This window comes from Pimephales promelas, chromosome 4 (assembly GCF_988280905.1).
Source record: "Pimephales promelas chromosome 4, fPimPro1.hap1.1, whole genome shotgun sequence".
In the NCBI taxonomy this organism is placed as follows: domain Eukaryota; kingdom Metazoa; phylum Chordata; class Actinopteri; order Cypriniformes; family Leuciscidae; genus Pimephales; species Pimephales promelas.
The window spans coordinates 34,181,933-34,199,591 of NC_142772.1; the positions used below are offsets into that span (position 1 = coordinate 34,181,933).

General features: G+C 36.7%; 1 protein-coding gene across 8 annotated transcripts in view; it reads left to right on the top strand.

Moving 5' to 3' along the window:
* The window catches only part of cacna1ba (calcium voltage-gated channel subunit alpha1 Ba), a 107,433-nt gene that overhangs the window by 13,578 nt on the left and 76,196 nt on the right, over positions 1-17,659 (top strand). For 7 of the 8 annotated variants that reach the window (XM_089130332.1, XM_089130331.1, XM_089130333.1 and 4 more), the window contains exons 3-5: positions 13,606-13,697; positions 13,862-14,014; positions 14,146-14,333. In XM_089130332.1, the coding sequence (XP_088986458.1) occupies positions 13,606-13,697; positions 13,862-14,014; positions 14,146-14,333 (433 nt within the window). Of the gene's footprint in view, positions 1-8,547; positions 8,700-13,605; positions 13,698-13,861; positions 14,015-14,145; positions 14,334-17,659 lie in introns of those variants that run through there. The other variant, XM_089130336.1, reaches the window with a different exon arrangement.

Consider the following 17,659-nt stretch of genomic DNA (forward strand, 5'->3'; position numbering starts at 1 on the left):
TGTAAAATCACACAGAGAGCTATGACAAGCCTTTCTTATTATTATTATTCTTTTTTTATTTTGCTGCAATACTTCAGCAGTGATGTTTTATCAGGGTAGGTTGACCTCTTTACAAATCTCTGTAACCTGAGAAATAAAGCCAGAGAAGAATTATTTCTGTAGTCTCTTCTCTATTCAGTTGTCCTCAGCTCACCTCACTGTGCTCTTGTGTAACAGTATGTGTGTGTGCATGTAAAATGAACTTCCAGACTGTATTCTACTGCTGCATTTATTCTGATTTCGCTGTAGAATCTGTTGATTCGGGGGAGCAGTTGGAGATATCAGCTGTCATTTTAATTCTAAACAGTGAGCAGCGAATGACCCAGTCAAATATTTGAAAGCGGCTCTGTCTCATAAAGAAACGCAAACAATATTTCGGGTCGGGCCTCTTCGGTCTCTTTGAACAGGCTATAATTTGTCTATTTCATGAGGTCTATTTCATCACATTCTCTCCCGAGTCACATGGGTCTCTAATAGGGCATTGTCTGTTTACACACAGGGATGTAGTAACATGACTGCTGTTTGCTTAAGATAGAGCCATTAGAGTCGGATGACCTTTGTGACTAAGCTCTTCTTTATAAAACAAGCAAATACACTGATATAAAAATCAGTAAAGAGCTATGAATCATATTCTCTTTAGTTTAAGGATGGATGGCCTGGCTGTGAAAAGTTCATTTTTGAGAAAGCAGGATCGGCAATTGACTGCCTTTTCCCTTTTTTATTGGTCATTAGAATCCCTCCTACAAGCACAGATAGCCATCATGAAAATGGCTTTTATTCAGAGTTACGATTTATTACCTGCTCAGTACGCAGGGCATCATATTTCAGTGTAACACCATGTCCTAACCAGACACAATGTGACAGGTTTCCAGCACCAAGTGATTTAAGTTAGAGCTGAAATTGTTTCTGCTCTGAGCTGCATATTTAATTTCAGTGGAAGATCTGAATATTTGGCTAAATCTATTCAGAATAAATCTGCAGTTGCATCCCCATGTGTTCAGGAGAACAAAATCTGGGGAAATTGAGGCAACATGTTGAAACCAAAGTCTCATGGTTTCTTGTCTTACAGCAAATTAAGTCACTTGACTATTTTTGGATGCACATTTATTCAGGAAATGTGTTTCCACTGTAGTGTACATCTTCTGTTGAATAAACTATTTAGGGTATGTTATTCTATTTAATGCACATTATTTTCTATAAGATTATATCTTTTGCATGTTTCATGCACAATTTATATATCAATTCAAAAGTTTTTATTTTTTATTTTTTAAAATAAGTCTCTTATTCTAACCAAGACTGCATTTATTTGATCTAAAATACAGTAAAAACAGTTATATTATTACATTTAAATTAAACGTTTTGGTCCCACTTTATATTAAGTGGCTTTAAGTACTATGTACTTACATTGAAAATAATAATTTGAAACAATGGACTTATTGTGTACATACATGTTTTTACATTGTACTTATATTTTAAAATTCCAGCATGTAATTACAGCTATAATTAATTTATGTAATTACATTTGTAAAATTACACAGTTGACCCTCCGCTCACACCTTAACCTACCCTTAAACCGACCCATACCACCACACCTGTCCCTAACCTTACCCGTATCACACCTCAATAGCAGCAAAAGTGTTTTACAATACAACAGGAACACAATAATACATTGTACTTATTGTTCAATGTAAGTACATAGTACTTAAAGCCACTTAATATAAAGTGGGACCCCAATAATTTTAATATGTTTGCATGTAAACCACGATACCATTTTTTCCAGTATTCATTAATATAAAAAGTTCAAAAGAACAGCATTTATGTGAAATAGAAAACTTTTGTAGCATGCCTTTATTGTTGTTGCGTTCGATCAATTGAATGCGTCCTTGCTGAATAAAAGTATGTGGATGGTTATCAGATAGTCTTTGATAACTTCAAATGTGTATGAAAGTCACTGTACACTTCCTGTACACATCATGAACTATAGATGAGGCTTATTCGCTCTTCCCTGGAGACCCGTGGGGATGATGCGACAGCTACTGGGGTCAGGCAGAGTTTTGTTATGAAATGCTGTGACATTCGGACAGGTGTGTGAGGAAACCCTGCTGGGTGGAGTACCTCTGCAGCGACAGCGTGTCACCTTTCATCACAAACCTCAGTGCCTCTGTTCGCTAAACACATCTATACAATCAAGCTGTGTAAATGTTGAAGACTGTGGATGCTGATGACGTGGTCCCTGCGGATGCATTATTCAGCATGCCATGCACGTCCACTAGCCAGATGTCAGTGTTATTGCTGTGGGTATTTTAAGCAGATCGCCAAGCAAACAAACAAATAAAAATAGTTTGAAGTTGTGAATCCTTTAGTACTTAATTGGGTGGATGACAAGGGCGGATGTTTGTCCCCTGATAGCGTCCCATAATGCCCTCGGGATCTCTCCTTTTCTCTGGGGACCTCTTGCTTACTTCTCTCCCAATCTTACATCACTCTCCTCTCTTTTTCCTCCTGGAACACTTCTCCTTTTCCCCACAGTTCTTTCATCTTCCCCGATTAATTTACTTTCCCTCTTATCACCCATTTCGCAAAAGTGTCTGTTTCTTTCGCTCGTCTCACTCCACACGTTCCCATGTTCAGACAGTTAGCAGGAAGTCGAGTTGACGAGAGGGAGCGTTGATGTTTTAATGTTATTAGCTGGCCGTGTCGAGAGAGAGAGATACTCATTAGTCACTGAATATAAGAACTGACAGCGAGTGCAGTCTGCATCGATTACCTTATTTTGTTAGTAGCATGTTTTCTCTGGGCATCCATTTCTCTGGTTGACAGAAAGAGTTGGGAGATTTCGGGGCTTTGTGCGATATGTGTTTGGCAATTGCACATATTCAGTGTTGGGCCAAAGCTATAAACCTAAAACCTATTATTTGAGTTTTCAAACTGAAATGTATTTTTATAGAATTTATATTGTCATGCACATAGTATATTTATTATAATCCATTATTTTATATAAATCAAATAATAGTAAAATTCTTTCATTTAATTATTACTAATTAATATTTATATTTTAACATGCATAGTATAATATAGAATTGCTATATTAAAGAAAATGGGGTCACTGCATCTTTCTATCCATCTTGGTCTGAAACTCTGAATTTGTATTTTAATGTTTGAATACTGTATTTTTTATTTCTTGTTTTATATTTATTAAGTCTTTTTTGCTATTGTTATCACCACAGAATAATCTTGTAAGCTTTGGTACACCGCTGAAGGGACCTGCATTGTAAAATGACAGATCAAAGACCTCGTGATGTGGCTTCTCAACAAATCATCCACTGAACAAGTGTTAAATGCTCAATCACTCCTTAATGATAAGATGACCTGAAGCCATGATTAGAGATGTGTTGAGCTGAGTGGTGCTCACTGCTCACAGAGAAAAGCTGTTATCCGTAACAAGAGACACATGATGCATTGTGTCTGGCACTCCTCGCATTATCTCCACATAAAGCATTGATCTGTGGTTATTGTCTAAAGAGCTTGTATGCACTCACATTACGCAGAGCTCACAAATTATTGCCTTTTAGCCGCTTGTTAGATATCAGTGATTTTTATTTTAAGGGCTTCCATTTTGTACTTTTTTAGAATAATCTGACCGTGGCCTCTAGGTTAAATGAGTTTTCCCTCCATGTTTCAATTAGTTTGTGAAGATAAGGAAGCCTTCGTTGACACAGTTCATAGAGTTTTTCTGAATTATTTTTGCACTCACCATATCTAATATTTATATGGCCTACTAAGTTACAAGAGCACTGAGCTCTTTAATTGATTCATCTTTTTGATATATCAACTGGGGTCCTGTGACCTATTTGCTCTCTTAATAAAATTCTCTTCTCTTAATTAAAAAGTTCTTCTTAATATTTAATTTTCGATATTTAATTTTGGTGGTACACCAGGTCCATCCATCCATCCATCCATCCATCCATTTTCTTGTTAAAAATGATTCTACTTTCTTTATATTCTAATTCAAATGGCAATTCTGAGTGAAGAGTGAAGAGCGCAATGGACGAGATGGAGGAAAGTCTGTACTGTACTACTTTATACGCTATTACAAGAGAAAGATATAAACAATAATAAACATGTTGGATGTGATCCTTACATTATGAAGATAAACGATTTTTCAACTGAATTGAAAGATTTTCCAGCCATTGAGGCGGTAGATATAAGCAACTACCTCGTCTTGCAGACATACTTTGACTTTACAAAGTTTGGAAACATTACACATTACACAAACATACCCAGATAGCAAACTGACATTGAATCAACGTGGAAATATGACATCGAAACAACGTTGATCTGACATCGTTTTGCTCATCGAATTAACGTTGAACCAACGTCAGACGCGTCATTCTTTCAAAACTAACGGAAAATCAACTTGAAATCAACGCGTTGTTTCAACGTTATGAAAGCAAACCAATTTTCGATTTCATTTAGCTTTGAAGAATGCCGCATCTGACGTTGGTTCAACGTTAATTCGATGAGCAAATCAACGTTGTTTCAATGTCATGAGAGACGTCGTTTCCACGTTGATTCAATGTCAGTTTGCTGTCTGGGTAGCCACTTAAGCTGTATTGACTCACATTTGACGAATTGATCACTGCACACACGGGCATTTTCCTATTCGGCTCCTCCCGACCGCAGATGTAGGTTTGCAAGCCGTTTTTCCAGAGTTTTTCGGTCAATTTCTAGCATTTCCCCCCCTTATGAACAACAACTTTTGGTACACGATAAAAACTCCTCGTGGTTTGATCGATTTAAGAAACGATAAACGACACCAAACATGGGCATTTTGAATTTGTCATAGTTCCTTCTAAATACAGCAAATCACTTCCTGCCCTCCATTTGCATTTCGTCATATGAAAACAAGCTATTGAATTAGAATGTAATTCAGAATGGTGAACAATTTTGTGCAGCCTAGTGCTGGCAATGATGTGTTCATGTTTTGATTCCCTGAAAAAGCCTTATAGGCTTGAACGCATTGCAAGTTGTTTTGAACTTGCATATTTTTGGCATATTAGATGACTGACAATAACTGTTGCAGTTGCGTACTGTAATTTAGTGTTCAGGAGTCCATGTATTGTGAGATGAATTTCTTTGAAAGTTTGAAAGTCCTTCTGCTTTATATGATTTGTAAGGCTGTCAGTGGTGTCTCGATATAGTGACGTGTTAAATGAGACTGGTTGCTCATCTTTTGAGCATGCGGTTTGTACATAAGATGGAAGAACGCCCGTGTAAACTCCCTCTTGTTTCAAATTGTCTTTTGTTTCTTTTGTCCCCAGCTCCCAAAACTCATCTCTGTTTCTCTTTCTTTCCTTTATTTCTCTCGCTCTGTCTGTCATAGTGTTCTAATGAGAGCAGCGGAGACCTTTGTCTCTATGGTGATGAGACTGGTCTCCAGTGTGTGTTTCCTTCTTGCTCAGTGGCTGGAAAAGCCCTTCACTCTCTCCCCTGATAGGTCAATACAGCTTCTAAAACAACACTTATTTAATCTAGAGTGTGGCCAGTTTTAAAAGAATGAATCGAATGGCTTCTACTGAGGCTTAAAGCAGCTGCTAACATTGTGATAAAGTAGTAATTACAGGCAAATAAGACACACAGATGCCTTTTGGTATACAAATGCAATGCAGTCACTTCCTCCTGTCTAGAAAGTGCATGTTAGCTCCATTTGTGATGCTTCATGGTTTGCCTCTGTCTGTCATGCATGTTTCATTCATGTCTCTGGATTTGGATGAGATGAAGAAAAGGGCCGGGAAGATGCAGCTATATTCGAATATCCGCTGTGAGCCGTGCTCTACAATTACAGAGTAAGAGTGCCCTTTGCCAGCCCAGAATAATACAGCCAAAGTGTTTAATGAACTGTTTGGCCAACTGGTAAAATGAAAAATACACAGTTAGGACTTCTGTATGTATGCCTGAACTAAGAATAATCATTTAGCGCTGTTCCACTAATAAGACAGGGACCATGTTTTTGAGCGTTGGACGACTTTTTTTCAGTGTTTTTTCCTGTACTGCTGGCTCTAGTCAGACAGTTTAGGGTTTTCTTGCATAAAGTACAGCGTTTGTCATTGTTAACTTTGTAAATGATGACAGAATTTTTATTTTGGGGTGAACTGTCCCTTTAAGAATGCAACAGAATTCCTCTATAGTTTCAGCCACCTGTACATAATGATTCCAGCGATCTCTTCCTTATCTAATCTGCCTCGCAGGGGAATTGATAGCTCATCTGCGCAGCGGGTTCTGAAGGGTCATTACCGAGGGGTTATGGAATCCATTTACAGATGTGCCATATGTTTTTATTATTGTTGTGATGCTGAGAGGCCTGCTTGCATCTCCGTCCGACCACGGAGAATTAGACCGATTTCATGTTGCATTACAGAGAGATATTCAGTGGCGTGAAAAAATACCTCTCAGATCAGCATTCAACAAATGAAAACTACATTTCCATCTTTATAATAATTTCTTCATAAGCATTGTTTTTCCGTGCCCTCTCTCCCTCAAATGAACTCATAATTTGTGTGAGAAAGCAATAATACATCCCAGCTGCAGACTTTGTACAACAGCTCAATGAAAAACAGCTTTCAACATTTGTCACAAAATTGTACAATTATCTCTCAGCTCTATAGCCGATACCTCGATTTCATCTGTTTATGCTGATTGCGGTGAAGTAGCACTGAGCAAAATGCATTATTTATTCCTTTATGAAGCCTGAAGAACTATAAAGCAGTCACACCAATTTTCTAAAACCGTGCACTCAAATGCATTAGATCAATTGCAAAATATGCAAATCTTGAATTTTTTTCTGCTTTTGATATTATTTGATAATTTCCGGTAACTGTCTGGAAGCATGACAGCATTCATGAAGTTCTTATGGTCGTTAAGTATTTTAGACCATGTTTTGTCAGGTCTTCTCTCTATATATTGACTGCGCTTTCCCTAATTTTACAAACTTAGGGAAGCCGCATCACAGGCTTCTATTGGCGGCAGTAAAAACCATGTTAGCTGTGCTACAGACAGATTGACTTTGACCCCTCATCAGCTAATTTGTGTATAAAAGTTGTCTATTGTATAAGCTGGAGATGCTGCCTGGGATGATGTTGGCACGGTCAGCGAAAGTCTAGTTCACACTACATAATTTTAAGCCCGATTTGCAAATCGTTGATCTCGTCGCCAGGTCAGGGTGTTATCGCGTGCAAATCGGGGGGGGGGAAACGCTTGCCAATCTGTTTGTATGAAAGAGCCAACAACGCATCAAAGACGCTCGCAGACGCCTCGCAGACTCGTCGCCGAGCCCAGAAAAATATCTAGCATGCTAGATATCCAGAGCTGTCGCACGATTAAACCCCAGTGATGTCATGAGCTACAGCCAATCAGAGCAAGGCATGGGTTGAGGTCACCGGGTAAATCGTATTTTTTTCTTCTTTTGCATTTTTTTCTCAAAGCAAAATCATTGCGCAAACAGTTTGCACACTAGTTTCTGTCTGACGGCCATATTCGCGTGTTGTGTTCGTCTTGCTAGGTATTGGCGCGCGCGTTTCTGGTTCGTTTTATCGCATGATTTTTCGTGACAGAGTTGTTGTCAACTCGTGTAGTGTGTTTCCTCCTGTTGCGGATCAATCACGTTGTGTCGTGACTCGTGTGGTGTGAACAGTTCAACAAAAGAGAGCAAGTCATGTAGTAGTGTGAACCGCACAGTTCAGCCCGACGTTTTAAAATCATGTAGTGTGAACTAGGCTTAAAGGATTAGTTCACTTTTGAAAAAACTTTTGCTGATAATTTACTCACCCCCATGTCATCCAAGATGTCCATGTCTTTCTTTCCTCAGTCGAAAAGAAATTTAGGTTTTTGATGAAAACATTCCAGGATTTTTCTCCATATAATGGACTTCAATGGGAACCGGATGGTTCAAGGTCCAAACGATAGTGTTAATAACAGTTTCAGATGCAGCTTCAAATGTCTTTAAACGACACCAGACGATGAATAAGGGTCTTATCATGCGAAACGATCGGTTATTTCAAAACTTGTTCCAAAAATGTAACTTTTCTAAGGACAAATGCTAGCCTTGCTATATTCTCTGAGGCGCGTTTGTAACGTCACGTAATACGTAATTACGTTCAAAAGGTCACGGGCGACGTAGCCGGATGTACAGAATCAAAATCGTCCGACATCGTTGTTTTTCCTTTTAATTCCTTTTTTTGTAAACGGTGTTTGAGCTAGTTTGCACGTTCAACCTATGCGTTCAACTTGTAAACACTGACTCTGTACTTTCGGCTACGTCGCCCGTGACCTTTTTAACGTAATTACGTAATACGTGACGTTGCAAACGCGCCTCACAGAATAGAGCAAGGCTAGCATTTGTCCTTAGAAAAGTTACATTTTTGGAATAAGTTTTGAAATAACCGATCGTTTCGCATGATAAGACCCTTATTCATCGTCTGATATCGTTTAAAGACATTTGAAGCTGCATCTGAAACAGTTATTAACTGTCTTTTGGACCTTGAACCATCCGGTTCCCATTGAAGTCCATTATATGGAGAAAAATCCTGGAATGTTTTCATCAAAAACCTAAATTTCTTTTCGACTGAGGAAAGAAAGACATGGACATCTTGGATGACATGGGGGTGAGTAAATTATCAGCAAAAGTTTTTTCAAAAGTGAACTAATCCTTTAAGACAAAAGAAACATAGAAGACAATATTTGGTTGTCTTCCAGTTGTCCTGTTGGCGTGAAGACTGTTGAAAAAATCCCGTCTCAATCGCTTGTTTTATTTTTTACTCTTGAGTCTCCTGCTGTGCCATTAGCGCTGGAGTATAACTGCAGATCTCTTCAGCTCTATTAAGTAGCTAATCTCCCAGCAAGGGCGTGTGTGTTTTTATGTTGCTAACTTGAGATGTATGTATGTGATAGTAGTGTGAGGAGAATTAATAGTGCTAATGTTATTTCAAACTTTAACAATATGTAAGGAAAACAAGAAAAATCAATGTAAAATAATTGGTGTGCTTTAAGAATACAAGCTAACTTTTATTAGCTTGTATTCAATTAAGCTCACATAAGCCACACAATTTGTGATGTGATCGAGATTACGCTGTGGTTGAAATATTCATAACATTCAGAAATGTGGCTGAATTATACATTGCATGCATGTATATTACACTAATTGAAGATTGTTAGACAAATTAAGCAATTGGAGGCCTCACTGTCCAAAGGTGGCCATAGTTGAAGAAACAGCTGTAAATGTTCAGATGTATGTCTTGTCTAATGTTATATGTTGTTTACCTTTAGTACATTGAGAGGGTGTTTGTTTAATTCTCAGGCAGACTCTTTTATTTGTGTTTCTCTGTTTGTGGCTCTCTGACTTCACACTGCCTAATGTGGGGCAGAGTGTCTGACCATGTAAAATCCACTGAAGGAGATACGGCACTAACTTTAAATAGTACGTAGTACCATCTAGGTGACATCCTTCGGCCTATAATTAGTGCATTAGCCTCTCAGATCTTCTGAAGATTGAGCAGTGCACTAAAAGCAGTCTATGAATCTTTAATGTGTTTTGGGTGCATCTCTTATAATGATTTGACCTTGCTCAAGATTCAAGCAACAAGGTCCGACTGACACGTCTAGTTCTTAGAGATTTCTAGCAGAAAAATTAAGAAAATAATACAATTTTTAAAATGCAAATGAGGCCAAAGACAAACGGTGCAAGCAATTCTTCTCTCAAGACACATGAACAGATAATACAGTCAACATTTTGTATGCTCATATTTTAGGGAATAACTGAAGACTCAACTGTTATTTATAGTTTACAATTATATGATGAACCATAATTTAGATTTTAATAATAATATTAAATAAAAAATAATAAAATTATTATTATTATTATTATTAATTTAGATTTTATGCCATTACAAACCTGGCAAACAATCTGAAATTAGGCAATGTTTGCTTGTGACCTCATTAGTAAATAAATACTGAGTCTTTTTGTTCAAGCAGCTAAGCAAGTTCTAGCATGTTCTACACTCCCAGAGCTCTTAAAGGACAGCGTGCAGTGCTTTACTTTAGCAGAGTATTATTTTTTCAAAGGACTGTGTTTACCTGAGTGTTGGATTTCCCTGGTGGATGTCTAGAGCGTTCTCATGTCTCAGTGTTGATACAGGTTGAGCCATCCTCAGGTTCGTTCATGGCCTCAGTGAGACAGACAGTAAATCATCCGAATTGCAGAGGCGAATTGATACTATGCTGTTGTAAAAAGCCAGCATTTTTCACTACTGTGTGTTGAGTCAGACTTCTTGGCTGAGAAGAAGGAAAAAGACACTCGAAGATGTGAGAGCAGATGTGCATCTTTTTGCTTTGTGGTTTGATCTGATACTATACGTGGGAGTTAACTGTAGTCTGTTGAACTGTCAAGAGTACTCCAATCTAGTTCTCAATCTCATATTACTTACTTTCTTTGGTGGAACACAAAAGTAGATGTATTGGACAATTTCCCAACTGCTCTGTTTATACAACAAAAGCATGTAGTGAACACTAACCAAGGACTGTGAAGTACTGTCAATGACAAAAAGCACCATATAAGTATTCAATACGGTTTGGTGGCATATTCAAAATCTTTAAAAAAACAAAATTGGGATATGGGATCAAGTTTCTCTATAAACCTACAAGAAGTTCTTTCTTCTGTTCAACATAAAGAACATTGTTTCATTGTTTTTTCTGTAGTATGGAAGTCAATGGGGGCCAGGAACTATTTATGCCAACATTCTTCATAATTTGTTCCTTTATGTTCAACAGAAGAAAGAGTTTCATGTATGTTTAGAATTGGTAGGTTTAATGACAGAATTTTTAGTTCACTAATACGAATTCACATTCATATTTCATTCAATCATTTATGTAGTGCCAAATGCTATTGATTTTTGCATGTTTCGTAACTAATAATGAAAATAAAAATTCATTACATTTATTTAGCGCTTTTCTTGGCACTCAAAGCGCCAAGAAACTTTGAATATAGAGAAACAGACTTTCATCATCTGTTCCTCACATAATTTATCAAAATACACTACTCTTATTTGAATAAAATGTAGCAAAATGGACTGCAAATACTTGTATATTGTTACAAAAAAAACTTTTTCCAGTAAATGCTGTCCTGATTAAAAAGGATCCTGAAAAAAATAGACTGATTCCACAAAAATGGGCAATTATTGATAATAATAAGAAACGCATCTAGAAAGATTACTGAAAAAATGAATGACACTAAATACTTGAGTAATGGCTATTGAAAATGGAGCTTTTCTATCACAGAAATTAATTACAAATTAAAATATGTATTAAAATAGAAAAAAAAACTTAATCATAAATCTTAATTGTAATAATATTTCCCAATGTTACTGTTCACTGTATTTATGATCAAAATAAATGCCACTTTGGTAAGCATAAATAATCTTTAAAAAAATATAGTAACAACCCCAACCTTTTGAAGTGTCAACTGTCAACGCATTCTCACCCCAAGGCGTCACCTTTGACCATGCTTCAATATTTGACGTTTTAGGCGCCCTTTAGCGTCACTTACATGACGCGATCCTACGGCGTCATCTAACTGACATCTAGGAAATCTAACTAAAGGAAAGCGTCAGTTAGAGGACGCGGTTAGGTTTAGGTGTGGGGTGGGGGTAGGGTACACGCGATCCTAGGGCGTCATCTAACTGACGCTAAAGGGCGCCTAAAGCGTCAGATATTGAAGCATGTCCAAATGCTTCCCAAGGCGTCAGTTAAGTGCAGTGACGCCTTGGGGGTGAGAATGGGCTGGAAGTGTAGCTCACAGAACATTCTGATTGGATTTGTAGTGTCATTATGAAACTTGACAGTACCTGATCACTGTTTGATTTCATTGTATGGAAAAGAGAAGCCTGAACATATTTTGAAAAACAACATAAGGACGAGGAAAGATTTTTCATTTTTGTGTGAACTATTCCAATAAGCCTGTCTGTTCTTTTCATATTTTCTTCCCCTGAGGAGACAAAAAAAAATCTTGAACAGTGCAAATGAGGTTATACACTGAGCAGAGTTTTCTCTCTTTATATCTGAAGCCATTGACTGCAAGTATTAGTTACCACACACCATCTTTCTTCCTGTCTTCAAGCAAACATCTGCCCTCAGCATCATCCAGACCCATTTAGTTAACTGTCACTGTGTCCCCATACCAGCTGTGAATTCAAGCTGTGCTTTGGGCCATAATTTGTTGGGCTGTCCCTCTCAGTGAGGTCAGGCTTTTCCGTGTGGTGTTTTTAGACTAAAAACTCACAGCAGATATTCTAAGATATGAGAGAATGAAAGGGAACTGAGGATAGAGTGAATGCTATTAATATATTAATGCAGACTGTCTTTGCCTCTCCCTTTCACCATGTGAAAGCCTGAGAAACGAGAATGGTCAGAGTGCTCACAGACGCTGTGTGTGAGAGAATCAGACAGGTGCTCTGATTGTGTGTCTGTACCCTAGAGAATAGGGAGGATTTTTCCCACAATTCAGCTGTGAGCTGCCATCAGGGAAGGCAGGTTAACATGGGGAAAATACATTTTAAAATGTCTCTGTGAAATATACATGTACAGGACACTTTATTTAGGAGTGATCTATCATGATTCCAAAGATGGTCACTCAGGACTGTGTAGCACGTCTGATAAGGTCTTCAGTTATCTGGTTCTGTTGATTATGGCTATTTATTTTAAATAAATTAAATGTTAAATATAGGGCTGTCAAACGATTAATCGCGATTAATCGCATCCTACATTTGTGTTTACATAATATATGTGGGTGCACTGTGTATAATTATTTTGTATATATATAAATACACACACATGCATGTATATTTAGGGAAAAAAAATTATGTATATATAAAATATTTATATAATGTAAATTATTTATTAATCGATATACAGTATATACGTGAAAATATTTCTTAAATATATACAAGCATGTGTATATATATATATATATATATATATATATATATATATATATATATATATATATATATATAAAATACCTAAACTTTTATTTTGGATGCGATTAATCGCGATTAATTGTTTGACAGCCTTAGTTAAATATTTACTTTATTTGTTATATTTAAAAATATTTTACATTAATTAAAAACTTTGTGAATATTTACATAATGTTATGTAATTTATATTATATATTATATAAATATTATATAATTTATGTAAATAAATATGTGAATATGAATAAATAAATATTATTTTTTTGTAACTAATATAAATTTTTCTTCCTCTGCCTTTAGTAAATTGATATTTTAAAACCCAAATATTTCATTTTAGAAACAAAATGTTGTATATTATCACATTAAACATTATTATATAAGTAGATCTTTAAAAATGAAAAATTATTGCTGCTCTTGTATTGTAAAGAGCATTTTCATCACAAGTGGATAATTATATTTGGGGATGCTTGGTATTAAAAGGCTTGAAAAACCATTGCATAGGCTGTATATTGCCATAAACTGTATTATTTGTGTGTTTTTTCAACAGGATTCTGACCATAGTGGGGCCAGACTTTGACTTACGAACACTCAGGGCAGTGAGAGTCTTGCGGCCGCTCAAACTGGTGTCTGGAATTCCAAGTAAGTCATATTCCAAATAAAATGCACCACAAACTTTTGATTTCCTCTTCTTTATTTCTTGTTGCACATCTTGCTAGTCTTTGCATTTAGCTGTTTTAGACAGTTTATTTTCTCTATATACTGTAACTTGCAGTACTTACAGTATTTCCTCTGTGTGTGATAAGGTCTCCAAGTGGTTCTGAAGTCCATCATGAAAGCGATGGTTCCTCTGCTTCAGATTGGCCTTCTACTCTTCTTTGCTATTCTCATGTTTGCCATCATTGGTCTAGACTTCTACATGGGCAAGTTCCACCGCACCTGCTTCAGAATCGATAACGGTATGTGAGCTTTAGCATGCTAATGGAGCTTGTGGTATCGGTTTATTGTGTTTATAATCACTCATACACTATTAAGTTGCTTTAAAGAATGCTGAGATAGTTTACTGCTGACAGTAATGTTGTTCAATCAGGGGAACAGGCGGCTGACTTTCCATGTGGGTTAGAAGAACCAGCCCGGACGTGTGAAAACGGCACTGAATGCAGGGAATACTGGACCGGTCCAAACTTTGGCATAACGAACTTTGACAACATCCTGTTTGCTGTGCTCACCGTCTTTCAGTGCATCACTATGGAAGGATGGGTGGATATCCTTTACAATGTGAGTCTAATACTTTTTGCGTGATTCTAATTACTGACATTCATTGTTGACTTCCCTCGTGAAAGAGAGAGATGGATGATCATTTTAGATCACTACCATTCAAATGTTTGGGGTCAGTAAGATTAAATAAAGTAATACTTTTATTTAAGAAATTGATCAAAACAGTCAATAAAGACATGAATAATGACACAAAAGATTTACATTTTACATAATTACGTTATTTTACGTCATCAAAGAATCATGGTTTCCACAAAAAATATTAAGAAATAATTGGAAATGTTTCTTGAGCACCGAATAAGCGCAATATAATGATTTCTGAAGGATCATGTGACACTGAAGACTGGAGTAATGATGCTGAATTCAGATTTACCAATGAATTACATTTTAAAATATATTAAAATTAAAAAAGTAAGCATGAAATTTAATTGCATTTCACAATATTAATGTTTTTGCTGCATTTTTGTTCAAATAAATGCAGCCTGTGTGTGCATGAGATATATTAAACATAATAAAAAACAATCTTACCAGCCTCACACATTTGCAAAATATTAAAAAAGTACAGATTTATCTTTGAGGAAAACTTTTTCAAAAGGAAATATGTCACCAAAGGACAGAAAACAGTTTGTTAAAGCCAGTTGATGTCTCTAACTTAATGTCTCCAGACAGGTAGAGACTATGTGAGTGACATCTGAAAGTCCAGTCTAATTTTTTTTATGAGATGATTAGTGTCAGATAAATCTGACATTGATGATGCCACATTAACAGACTGATGGGTAACAAAGTGGTAGCTCATTCAAACAAAGCAGATCTGAGAACGGTTGCAGAGATGAGCCAAAAAAGTCAAAATAGCAAAATAATAGACAGTGCTCTCACTTAACAACACTTAATGTGATGGGTAATATGTCCAAATGCTTAAAATTAGGGAGAGTCAATAGCCTGAGTTATATATGTGACCAACAGAAAAATCTAGAATTAACCATCTTTATTTGTTGTGTCCCTTTAACCATTTAGTATTTTGAACAGTCATAAATGAACAGTCAATGACAATGAACAGTCATAAATAAGCTGCTCGCCTTCTAGCCACTGTCATCTCTTTAAGTTTCAGTACAGAATCTGTACTGCTTTTCTCGAATCATCAGTTGAATGTCAAATGAAGCACCATGCTGTACAATTGTCTCTGATGTCTAGTGATGCTGACCTTCTTTGAACCCTGTGCTCTCAGAAGTAGCACTACACTGCTGCAGTTATTCACGATCAATAGACTCCTGCCACCTAGGCTACACCACTGAGTCTAAACAAAGACAAGGATGGTTCACTCCTATTACTTATGAATGGGAGAAACTGCAATGCGCAACAGGGTGGAATACTAAATAAAATCATTGTATCAAAGTTATTGTATCACTGCAGCTTCCATTAGAATGGCCGTCGAGTGAACAGACATTCCTCGAAAGGAACTTTGGTCTGAACCATAGACTGTAAAATATATGGACAAAGCGTCTGTGACGTCACCTATAGACTTTTTGAAGAACAGTTTTGAGGCTGTTTATGGGAAAATCTTGGGAAATACAAAATACAAATGTTCAGAAAGGATACAGAGGTGGTATGATGTGTTGTGTCAGATCGTGGCTGAGACGTCAAATTCCACTCGGCGCAGCCCGTTATCAGCTGTCAATTAAAGTTAACCGACCTTATTTGTCATACATTTTATACCTAAATACGATCTAAACTAACGAGTTAGAAAAAAATTCACCCCCCTCACAGTTGTCAGGCACTCATAAAATATTGAAGATTACAATAAAAGTCCATGGGACCAAACTGTAAAAACATAAATTTATCCTGTGAAAATTGACATTTTAACGTGGGGTATATGGAAATTTGCTCCCTTTTGCGACTGGCCTCTAGCTGGCCTCATTTTTTCAGATTAGAATGTTGGTCTGAACACTGTGGCACGAAGATATAATTAATTCGCAGTTAAGGTCTGGTCTGCTTCTTATTTCGACCAAGAAATGTTTGCTTAGACAGGAAGAGTCCATCTGAATGACATCAGTATGACTAGTTTGCTTTTTTTTTAAATACGATTTTTAGTGGCAAATCTGAAATCGATGATACCACATCTAAAGACTGATGGGAAACAAAGTGGTAGCTCTTGAAAATAATGGCTCTGCAGATCTGAGAACGGTTGTATAGTTCTATAATATTTGTTTCTTGAACTGATCTCTGAAAACAAAGCAGAAAATACTCAAAACATCTCATGTACTTGGTTCAGTTCCTCAACCTATGGGTTATTTAATATTCAACCTGAATATTTTAAGTTAAGCTTGTCTTTCTTACTAAGCTTTCATGATAGTTCTTCAGAGCTTCAGTCTCCTTTTACTGTAAATGTTCCCTGTGAGTCAATGATGCATCAACATCTTTGCTACAATTTAGCATTTATTTTATTACTGGCTCCATCTGTGGATGTGTCTTTGAGCATTATCATGTTTCTTTTTGTAGGGTGTTTAGAGTTGGTGCAGCCAGTTTAGTAGTGAATTATGCTCACTTCATTTCTGATCTAGGGGGCTCTGGTTCACTTTCCATACACCAGCATGAATAATCTTTATGTCTGGTTTTTTAATTACCTAGTGTCTTTCCTTCCTCTCACCAAGACCAAAAATATCATGATTAATCACGGTGTCCTATGAAGCTATTAGTGTTGAATTTAGCCTAGCGGTTCTGGAGGATATATAAAATCTGCGGGTGGTCTGCTATCCATCACGGAAAGAGAGAGAATGTGAGTGTTTCCGAAAGCAAGGATATATGAATAAAATATCTTTAGAATGTGTCCGAAATGCTAATGTGGATTATATTTTATTGAGATGTTGAGAAGGAGAGGAAACTGGTCCTTATGTTGGTTTGTCTCATTTCCTGCCATTACTTCGAAATCCTGTTGTTAAAGACCTCTGATGGTTCTGGAAGAGCAATATTAAGGAAAACCCCTCTGACAGGAATCTGCGTGTGTGGTGATTAAAGACATCCGTTTGGCAGCACAAGACTCATTCTCATGATTAGTGTAGGAATCCTAAAATCTGGTGGTGATTCTAGTACCCTATAGGCAAGATAGCTCACACTGTAAAAACATTTTTAGTTTGTGAGTGGGACTGAATGTGTGTATAGGATAAAAAAATCTGGATTGGAACTGAAATGGATTAGTTTGATAAACAAAATGCAAGTCTTATATTATTATTTATTTATTTATTTATTTTTCCTCACGATGATTGGCTCACTATTTTTACTTGTAAGTATGTAGGTAAGTATGTCCGCTTTGTGCGTTCATTTTGCTGTTAGTT